The following is an 11,418-nucleotide window of genomic DNA, read 5'->3' as shown; positions in this document are numbered from 1 at the left end:
CTAACCCAACTTCTATGACTTTTAAGGTAGAGTGATGTGGGAGTGTCATATATCAATCTGTTGATTTCATTGGCTAAGCAATAAAGAAACTGCTAGGCCCATTGGATAGGCCCACCCTTAGGTGGGTGGAGTAAACAGAACAGAATGCCGGGAGGAAGAGGAAGTGAGGTCAGACTCGACAGCTCTCCTCTAGGGAGCAGACGCCCCAGAGAGATGCCATGCTACCCGCAGGGAAGACGCACGCCATGCCCCAGCTCCGACCCAGGATGGACTTAGGCTAAAATCTTCCCGGTAAGACCGGTGCTCACAGATTATTAGAGATGGGTTGATTGGGATATCAGAATTAGCCAGTAAGGGCTAGAGCTAGGGGCCAAGCAGTGTTTAAAAGAATACAGTTTCCGTGTAATTATTTCGGGCCATAAGCTAGCCGGAGCAGGCGGCTGGGGTATTGGGGACGCAGCCCCAGCGCCGCTCCATATTACTACAGACTGCTTGTTCTCAATCCACATGAATGCCACCAGAATTAGCGATACCCTGTCTAGCTACTGTAGGACGACCTTCACTACTCTCATGCCTGCTCCAATTCTGAGGTGAATCCAGAGTCTACTCAGGTCTGAGAAGATTCTTCCAGTGGGATAGGTCCCTAGAAACTCCCTAGAAGTTAAGAAAGTTATGTAATATGTGCCTTGTGTTTGGAAGGAATGGATTTCTACAACATATGACATCTTAGTACCTGGTTGTTACTGGCCGGCTGATCGTCAGAGTCATCCAGAAAATGGTATTTTATTTTTATTATTTTTAAAAAGTAATTTTAAGGTTTATTTTTTTTATAAGTATTCTTATGCCTGCACGTGTGTATACCTGGTGACTGCAGTAGTCTGAACAGGGCATCAGATCCCTGGAACTGGAGTTCCAGACGGTTGGCAGCCACCATGCCCAGTAATGGGACTAGAACCTGGGTCCTCTACAAGATCAAAATGTACTTGTAAGCACTGAGCCATCTCCCCTTAAACACTTTGATTCCTGGATGACTCTAAGGTGCTAAGCAGAGTAGGTAATGTACATTCATAAGGCACTCCCAGTGTCCCCAGTGTCCATCGAACCTGGGCTGCACAACTACACATGGCCTCCCCCGGGGACTGCCAGAACTAGGATTCCAATGTGCACAGGTTGTGGAGAGGCTTGGTATTCTGAACTTGTAGATTTGAGTGATGGGGCTGTACCTGTGCTCATCTCGATCTGCGTCCTTATTGCCTGTGTCTGAACTGGTGCCTGGACTTGCCTTCACTAAAGCAATCTTCAGCCAATGGTGGGGCCTTCCTTTTGGGTTCCCACTGCTACAGTCCCAATCTGTTCAGGAAATAAATGCACATTCATTATAATAGGTTTATTTGGTACAAAAGGACAGGGAGATAATTCTGTTTATTTTTAAGGACGGAGACACAAAGTCTGCAAAAGCTCTACACATGGGTGATCTGTAAGATGGGGGGATGGAGAGGAGACACGACAACGCATGGCATTATTCCGAGTGGCCTCCAGCTCTTCATTCTAATGCCTGGATTGAGGAGTCACAGCCATTTCTTCCCATTACGGCTGTGACAGGATGCAAATGTGACCCAGTTTATCAGCTCCTACAAGGCAGGCAGAGCAAGAGGCTGTGTTCAGCCAGCACTGGGAGTTTCCACACCACACAGAATGGATGCTGAAGGTGGTCGGTTCTGCTGCTGGAGGCCGTTTCCAAGTGTGGGGCTCCTATGTCCTGGGCTTCTCTTGATTCTCAATGATAAGTTTGTCAGTTGAATACAGCTGGCCAATATGGACCTGCAAGCAAAGACGAGATACAGGTCAAGAACTGTTGGACTCTGTCAGCTAATTTGGCTTGAGAGAGAGTCTTGCTATGTAATTTAGGCTAGCCTTAGTTTGGCCATGCTTCTCACAGCCTCCCAGGTTCTGGAATTACAGATGTGTGCCATCAGCCTGGCTTCATTCTAACAACTATGTGCAGGTGCTTGCCATGGCAGGTTGGTGCTGGAAACTGTGCTACAGGACAAAGTTCATCCCCATGTGCTGTTGCTAGTTCCCTTAATATCCGCCCCCTAGGCTCCTTGCAATGGGAGGTTTCTCTCTCATGTCACCATGGCCAGTCTTGGTATTTGGAGCTGGCAAGGCTATCAACCAGGCTCCCTGGCTGCCAGCTGTAGAGCCATTCATGTGTAGAGCTCTTACCCCATGGGAATTCATTCCTGTACAGGGAGCAAGCGGCCTGTGCTGTCTATGCTGGGGTTGTCAGCTTGTGTTCGCTGCTCCTTTCCATCTGTCCTGCCTCTTTTCTTCGGTTGTGTCCTTTTTAATTAAGTCTCTGTTGGTATCCCAATGCCCCCACTTCCACAGATGCTGGAGCAGCAATGCAGGGCCGTCTCTTTTCTAAAACAAGGAGTTGTTGTCATGGTTTCCCACTAAAGACACTTCCTGGGCAACACTTTGAGGAACAAAGAGAACCAGGGAAGAAAGTGCTGAGCATTAGGACGTCTGTCTGGATCTCAGCACTGGGACACTCTCTATGGACCATCTGGGGCGAGAAATTGCTCTTTACAAAGACAAATGAGAACACACTCCCGAAGGCCAGGGCTGCTACCCAGAGTGGTCATGTGTCAGAATCCAGACTCTCAAGGCTTCTTCTCTCCACCCTCCCCATGAGACAGGATTTCTCGGTGTAGCCTGGCTGTCCTGAAACTTGCTTTGTAGACCAGGCTAGCCACAAACTCAGAGATCTGCCTGCCCCTGGCCTCAGTGCTGGGATTAAAGGTGTGCACCATCCATCACACAGGTCCTTTTCCTGCCTTAATGCTCTAGCTTAAAGAGGGGTCCAGGGGAAGGGAGTATGTTGTTAGCGAGGAACACAGTGTGGTTTGCTTCCACCAATGGTGGCAGCTGCAGAGGGTCTCCTGAATTCCCGTTTTTCCACACATTTGTCTTATCCTTGGTCTGGACTGATCAAACACCCACATAGGTAACTTAATGGATACATTAGCTAAGCACAGAGTGTGGAAATGAGTATCAATACACGTGGCTTCAGTTGCCAGCAATGAGTGCTTTAGAATCATTTTGAATGAAATCACAGTGGTAAGTTTACTTCTTTGTCTGTGGTCTTGTCATCAGCACAGGGGATGCCAGGTGGGTGAGACCTGGGACAGCACATTTCTCAGAAGCAGGACTGTGAGCACTGTTCATGGCTGGGACCTTGTGCCGTCTGGGATTAGCTGGGTAGGGTATTTATTTATTTATTTTTTGCTTTTGCTCATATGAGTAATAATATCATAATCCTAGTGAGTGGAGCCAAGGAATAGACTGGGGGTTCCCGCCTTGACACCTGAAATAACTGCTGGTGTCCTGAACCATATGTCTTAAGAGAAAAACCAGTGCTTTTCTTGACCCTGAATATTTATGATATATATTATTAAGTTGGAAAAAAAGTACATACTAATAAATTTGTAAAATCTATTAGTAAAATGTTTGGTGCTGTTTAACTCACTGACAAGCTGGCTCTGGAGGCTGGGTTGCCCCTGTCCAATTTCAGACCAAAGCATGTTTATGTCAGTGTGTCCTCAAAAGACTCCTTGTCTACCGAGCCCTATGAGAAACATAAAGGAGAATAGAAAACAGTCCTCGGGAATAGGAGAGCAGCTTGTGAGAATAAAAACTGCATGTCCCTGAACACAGCTGGGAGGTATATCATTTCCAGGCACCTTCCCAAAGCAACTCTGCTACTGTTTACCCCATGACACAAACATAAAAATGCCTATGGTTGATGGTTTTGTAAGAGAGGGTCCTGGCCATCCTGGAACTCACTATTGTAGACCATGTTGGCCTTTACCTCACAGAGGTATTAAAGGTATGTGCTACCACATCCAGCTTAACAGGTGCCCTTCTTAACGGGCGCTCAGCTTCTGCTGTGAAAACATTGTCATCTCTCAGTCTTTTGTGGATGTCTCTGGTAAAAGCTCTGTGATCTCAGAATGGCCCTGGTTTGGGTGAGGGTTGGAGCACTGGGCCATAGTCCTGTCTCTATTTGTAGGGTAACATTCTCCTTGTTCTCCCTCTGGTCTCAACCTCTGTAGTGTAAGGTCTCTGAGCCAGTGTGTACCTGTGCTGTGATGGCAATGAGCTAGTGAGGCTCCTCTATAGTGTAAGGGCTCTAAGACACTATATCTTTATACACTGTGAGGTTTCTGAGCTACTGGGGTACCTGTGTGATTTTAAGGTTCTGAAGCTAGGTGTTTTTGTGTAGTGTGAGGTTCCCCAGCCAGTGAGGAATTTTAACTTGCTCATTCTATTAAACTTCATGTTATGATCACCATTTTTCTGAGCTAATATCTCTTTCAAAAAGATTTATTTTTAATTATGTATATTTATGATGTGTGTGTGTGTGTGTGTGTGTGCGTGCATGTGTGTGTGCGCATGTGCATATGAGTGCAGATGCCCATAGGAGCCAAAGGTGTCAGAGCTCCTTAGTGTGGGTTTTGGGTCCTCCACAAGAGCTGATAGTATTCTTAACTGCTGAGCCATCTCTCCAGCCCCTGAACGAAAATCTTTAATAGCTGTATAATGATGTGTCATTATAAAGATACGTCATATGTGTTTAGTTGTTTCACATTATGAACATATAGACTGCTTCTGGTTAACACAAGGATGAATACTTAACTCTTTTGTGTGTGTCTGATCTTTTTTATTAATGAAAGTTTCTAGAAGAAGAGTTACTGGGAGTAGGTATGACATTCTTAAGGATCCCAAAAGAGCTTCCAAATGTCTTTCAAAAGAGATGTGCTTGGTTTTCCTACTGATGCTCCCTCTGGTGGTCTGAGGACTTCAGTCACACAAAACTGAATTCACTGTGACCTAAGTATCAGGTTTTTAAAGTCCAGTTAAAATTTCATTGCTGGGATAGAACTAGGGCCACGTGCATAACAAATGTTCTACCCTTGAGCCACACCCCCAACTCTTAAATAAATTCATTCAGATGTGGAATCTTATGGCTTGGGCTGTGGTTTATGCAATTGGATCTTTACAACATAGATAGTGTTCAGTAAGCACAATGATGAATGAGATCTGCCCGTCTACAATCTTGTTTGCACATAGCCCTCCCCAGCTGCTTACTACCTCTGTCTGTAAAAGTTTCACACACTGCAAACAGACTGTGAGTCTCTGACTTCTATACCTTTCTGCCCAGTATTCTCTTTCAAGAGAAGATTCCATTGATGTCCACCCCAGCAAAAGGCAGCAAAGCCTGCCCATCATTTGGGCTTCCCCGGTTGAGGCTTCCCTGGTCTCTTCTGTAGATGGGCTCTCTTCCTGAGAGAGCGTGACAGAGATGGTACCACTTATATGTTCACATGCCCTGCACTGACTTCAGATGAGTCCACGTCTAGACTGATGGAAGGAGAAGGCAAGAGGGAATGGAACTACTGAACTGTGTTGCTTTCATACTCACTGCTCACGACAGAACAGGCAAGTGGGTAGTGTCCAGTCAGTACCGCCACCTGCCACATGTCCTACATGATAGTGGCCCGTTAACATCATATTGCTTAGTGGCACTGTAACCATATTAGTTTGTACAAACACTCTATGATGCTCTCACAGTAATAACATGGGCTAATGACACATTACTCAGAACACATCTATCTCATCAGTATGATGCACAGCTGTTACTTGGTAACTGAAAATGATGTCTTGCAGCCTGTGACCATAAGATTCTATGCTGTTACTGTGAAGCCTAGATCTGCTGAGACTAAGTGTAGAAATACAGCCCCAGTGAAGGCAAGCTGATGAAACAGCAATAGGATGATTACTTCCTGAAACAAGAACGTCCACTGACTGTTGAACAGAACCAAACAGTTCAAAAATGGCTGAGCAGAGGGTTTTATGCCATAATCTAGGGCTATAGGGATGAAGCCAGAGCAATTACAGAAGAGGAAAGTGAAGCACTGAGTTCACACAGGGAGGGAATTCCCAACAGCTATCTGAATGAGTGCTACACAGCCGAGCCCACAAATGTACATCTAACTGCCCTTTTGCATTTCTCGGGCCTGTTTAAGCCATCAGCACATGCAGGAGGCTGGTGGGATTAAGGCTGCAGCACTGAAGACACAGCATGCCACCATTGGGCTGCAGGTTAAGGGAAGTAAGAAAGTTCAATTAACAGCCTCAATTTACAGCCCGCTCAGAAGGACAACTGACTTCCACAGCCAGGCCAGACAATTACTGTGCATAAAATGACCATTAAAATGGATCACACTTTTTTTTCCTATAAGGTTTGGGAGTTGGCAAAATCAGAAAAATACAGATTATTCAACTCCAAGTAGGTGGGTGAATTGAAATAGACAAAAAAACTGCTGAAGATGAAGCAGAGGAATAGATCTTAGTCTTTGAGGTCTTTCCTGTTAACTCGTCAAAAGTGATGTGCAATCACCCTCCATTGCATCTGAGACTCAAGGGCAGAAGAGCTGGGCTCAACAGCTGGAGGTTGGGAAGTGTAGAGAGACCTGCCTTTGGAATGGATCTGCCCTGCCAGGAATCCTAAACCTGCTCCTGCTACTTCTTCCTTGTTTCATGGAGTAATAGGGACTCAAAGTAGATGACAGGTATGGGGAGCACTTAGCAACCATTCTAATGGTTCCCAGAGCCCAAACACGGGGAAGTACATGGCAAGTTCATGTTACGTGCTATTGTGTGCACGACCTATCTCAGTCACGATGTGAGTCATAGGGTCCTAAGCCCTAACTTTAGGACTCTTGAAGGCCTCTCTCTCCCTGTTAGAGCCTATCATAGCTCTGTACTGATTAAACTGAGGCCATGTGGCTTTGAATGTGAGGCTTTTTTAGGGGGAGGGAGTTGAACTTGAGGAATGACTGCTGGGTTGGTTCTTGTCTTCTCTAGGGCTGTGGTTTCCTGCCCAGCAAGAGGCCTTGTGCTTCCAGCTGGTGTGGGCTTGGTGAGAAGGCAGTGCATACACTGAAGTTAGAGGGGAAGTTCAGGGTAGAGTGCTGCTGCTCACTTCCTGGAGGTTAGGAAAGCCAGCCAGGCAGGACATTTCCTGGGCAAGTGGCAAATGTGCCTCCAAAGCACTGTGACGATAGCATTACTGTCTGTGGTGAGGAGAGTCACAATGCATCTAAAGAGCACTTGCTAGGTGTTAGGCGCTGCTCTACGCATTTCACTTAAGAGAACATAACTTGTTTTGCTTTACTTTTCATATTTTGGAAGGCATATCCTTGCTCTGATGAGCATGTCCTTTCATTTCACACACTGAAGCCAGTACTGCAGTGATCTACCCTGCTCACACAATAAAAGTTAGCATTGTACCAACTGTGGCAGTAACCAAAACCACACCAGGATGTGACCTTAATAAGAAATGTGGGGTGTTGCGGAGGCAGCTCTATGTGTAAAGGCCAAGTCTGGCAACCTGAGTTTACTCCTTTAGACTTTCCGGGTTGGAGGGAAGAAAGAGATCTTGCATGCCGCCCTCTGATCTTTGAATGCATGCTTGTAGCATGAGTCTGTGTGACAAACACACAAATATAATCATATTTTAAGAAACAAAGAAATATGAGTGATCTTTAGAAAGAAATCAGAAAACTTAAATCTAGGCTGGATGCCGTGATGCATACCTGTAATTCCTGCACCCAGAAGGCCAAGGAAGCAGAAAAACCAACCAGTCTGCCAGTCTGGGATACACAGCATTTCAGGGTGGCCACACCATATACAGCAAGATTGTCATAGAAAGCCAAAATAACAAAATTATTCCCCTCCCCCGCCCCAAACTTTGAAATTTATAATGTTTCCTCTCTGGCAAGATTTCTCATTACAGCCTCAGACTAACCTATAGCTTGTTATGTTGTAGGCTGACCTCAAACTCTTGGGAATCCTGCTTCCGCCTCCCGAATGCTTGGATTACAAGTGTGAGCAATTTTGCTCAGTGTCTAAAACAGATTTTACTGAAATGTGAGACAATTCATGCTCACCGAAGGCATAATTTATTTGACCAATAAGAAAGAGACCAGGCTGTGTGTACAGTACATGTTCACAATCCCAGTATTAGGCCAAGGTAGGGCATCTGTGAATGTGAAGCCAGTCTGGGTTCTACAGCAAGACCTGATTCAGAGACAAAACAAAGTACCAAACAAACGAAACACCAGAGACAATGATGTCAAAACAGAGATCAATTTGAAAATTAAAATCTGAAGTCACTTTTGGGATGCAACCAAAATAGCATGGTGCTCACAAGAGCTAAGGCTGACAGAGTAGAGCCTGCCACACTGGACCCTGTTATGAATTAGCTCATGCACAATCCTCCTCTTGGCAATTTGAGGCTAGACTTGAAGGTGTTACAGAAAATATTTCTCTGAAGTGTCCTATAGATACTTACATATATGGCATACATTGCTCTAAATATATTTCTGTTTATTTTAATCTAAAAATGTTTTTCCCAAGGTGATCATGAATTTCTAGGAAGACACACAGAATTTGTCCTGTGCTTCCACACACTCAGTTTCAGAAGCACATTTTAAAGATTTCTCGCTTTCTCAATGTGGCTACACTCAACAGGGGATTTGAAAGGCAATAAACACAACAAAACACCTTTCAGCTATCAATTAATGAATCTCCTATGAAATTCCAGCCCGAGGCCTCTTCTCAGAGGGCAAGTGATCAGCTATCTATTCTCACTGTCCTGCACTTGCCCTGTAGAGGGCAAGAAGAGCTTCAGGGCCTCTGGGTATGCCAACTGTGCAAGGCATTCAACCATTCTCTGTGCCACATTGCAGCCTAGCTACAGCTGTCCATTCTGTCTCTAAGCCCTGAGTTAGACACTGGGACATTCTTAATGAGGACAGAGGTGGTGAAACAAAACTCATCCCTCTGTTGCTCCTGGCAAGAGTAATGAACAGGGTTGGGGATGGAGCTCACTGGTAGAACTCACTGCTTGTCAATCTTCAGGTACAATTATCAGCAACAGAAAAGAAAAAAGAACAAAAATACTCCCTTTCTCACATCCCACATCACAGCTTGTAATTAATGCTCTTAGGGGCAGAGAAAGCAGACGCAAGAGTGTGTGCTCTCGTTAGCATATCCATGCATCCTGTTTACACTGGCTGTCCCTGCAGGATTAGTGAGACACAGTCATCTTTCTCCCAGGTGTCCAGGTTTGGACAAGGAATGACATGGTTCTTACTTGCTGTCACCAGCTTTCTGAGCCATCTCACTGTTTGCCTGCATGTTTGACGTTTAGTTACATGAGGGCCATTCTTTGTATTCTAGTAGGGGAAATGAAATTATTTTAAGGGACCTCCAAAGAACTGTGGCCTCTAAGGAGCCTGAAGTCATGGACTGCCAGAGGCTTACCATTTCTTGCCACAGGGATGGATCTGTTTTGAATGGATGTAAGTATGTGTGTGCAGAGGCTCCTAACAAGGCCCATATCCCTAACCTGGGGGTTAGCTTTTCCAGGCAGTCATTGTCTGGATAACACTTGAGTTGCTTATCATGGGATGAGGGGACGATCATGCCATCCACTTCTCTTTCTTCTGATTTACATCCTAGGTTCATAAATGACAGAGAGTCTAATTTAAAGAGATTCTGGATCAAACATTTACTCTTCCTTTTATTATTGAATGAATACGCTTTAAAACAAACAACAAAAACCCAGAGTAGAGTATTTCCCCACCAGCCCTTCCAGAAGACAAGGCCACACACAGCAAATGAGGTGGAGCAGAGGCTCGAAAGACATTAGTGCCTGTGTACTGCTCTCCTGCACTGGGTCTTGAGGATGCTTCGAGCTGCTGGTCTAGCCCACTGCTCAAGGTGGGGAGGGGGTTGAAAAACAGGAGACAGGCATTTGTTCTTCTACCATGTTCTTCCCATCTCTGCTGGGGTGCAGTAGAACTGGTAAGGCAAGGACAGTGGAAACAAACATGCCCAGCTGGAGTTTCTGGGAGCTTCGTGGAGCATTACATAATAGGTCCTGTGGAATGAAAGCGTCCGAACAGCAGACTAACTCAGGCACCCTGCCCTTCTTGGAACTGAGCAAAACCTGAGACCCAAACAACACGTCAGAGTAAAACTTGGTACTTTGCCGTCCATGGTGACAACAGAGTCTGGGCAAGTTGTCAGCGGCAATGTTCCACTGGAGGTCATGCTCCTGCACCGTGGGTGAGATCCAAGCTTGGTACACGTCAGTTCCTGAACTCACTCCTTCAGGTCACCAGCACCACAGCAATAGGCCACGCCCTGATATATTAGTAGCATTGCTGTGCAAATGCCTACCATCCCTCCTAGGTTACAGGCCAGAATGAGCAAACGCCTAACTATATGTCTGTTCCCTGCTCTGGGGAGCATCTCTGACAAAAACTGCCTTCAGGACCACTGTTATTAGGGAAAAAGAGAAGTTAGGCTTATAGCAGTTGCTTAGGACAAAGGCCAGCTATGCTTAGCCCACACAACTGCAGATGCTCAGGCCTGCCTCTGCTTCCGCTGCTTTTGGTCTGTTATCTTTGCAGTTGATAACTGCCTAGCAACTTACCTGGCTAGACACTGGGCAGTTCTGATGTCTGCACGGCTGTGTGTGATTTTCTAAGTTTTGGATTTTGTGGGCTTCCAGAATTAAGAGGTCATTACATGGTTTCCTTAGTTGTGAACACAGCAGAACCCAAGTCAAGGCTAAAGCCTCACAGAAGGTCGGTGCAGGAAGACTGGGTAGGAGCCGGAGTCACATTATTTTCAAGTTCATGTCTATGAGATGCACTCATTTACCGGCCCCTCCAAAGTTCACCGGGGAGTTTGATGAGAAAGTTCCCTATGATTCACAAGGAGTGTCCTCTTTTTTGGTCGTGCTCTATCATTTTGTACATCCAGTGCTTTCTGGAAGTTTCTCTGGGTGCGTTCTATCTCAAACTATTCCTAACAGGATGCTATAGCTGGCAGCAGATACTCTTCCTGTGTCCTCATGAGCTGACGTCAACGAGGCACATGCTAGAGAGGCTTGGAAACAACAGAAATAAATGAGCAGGAGTCTCAGTGGGCAGTTTCCTACAGCTACTCTCCAGCTGGACGTTTAGAACAGGGTCCCTTGTCCTCAGGGCCCACAGGGCGTTGTGAGTGACACCTAAGGACTTTAAGGTATGCAGTTAGCAGTACTCACTTTCCAGGTTTTTGCGATGGCAAGAATGACTTTACAATTCAGGGTCCCTTCTGACTAATTGGGCTCCATTTCTCTCCCCCACTAGCAGTCAGGCTGTAGCACACACCTTGACAGTCACTGGGAGAAAAATATCAGTATAATCCAGACTGCCAGGCAGGGCCTTAGAGGGGCCCCTGGTCTTACATGGGATCTCATTGTAGCTCAATGGTGAGGAGACAGCAGCTGCT

At 45.8% G+C, this 11,418-nt stretch overlaps 1 protein-coding gene across 1 annotated transcript in view; it reads right to left on the bottom strand.

Annotated features, from left to right (window-relative positions):
- Positions 1–1,372: 1,372 nt before the first annotated feature.
- Positions 1,373–11,418, bottom strand: part of Lyrm4 (LYR motif containing 4) — a 92,505-nt gene continuing 82,459 nt past the window's right edge. The window contains exon 3 of the mRNA XM_075969898.1: positions 1,373–1,821. Within this exon, the coding sequence (XP_075826013.1) occupies positions 1,753–1,821 (69 nt within the window). The 3' untranslated portion in view covers positions 1,373–1,752. The remainder of the gene's footprint in view (positions 1,822–11,418) is intronic.

This window comes from Microtus pennsylvanicus, chromosome 4 (assembly GCF_037038515.1).
Source record: "Microtus pennsylvanicus isolate mMicPen1 chromosome 4, mMicPen1.hap1, whole genome shotgun sequence".
In the NCBI taxonomy this organism is placed as follows: Eukaryota; Metazoa; Chordata; class Mammalia; order Rodentia; family Cricetidae; genus Microtus; species Microtus pennsylvanicus.
Note: the sequence above shows the minus strand (reverse complement) of the source record. Positions and strands in the feature narration are given on the sequence as shown.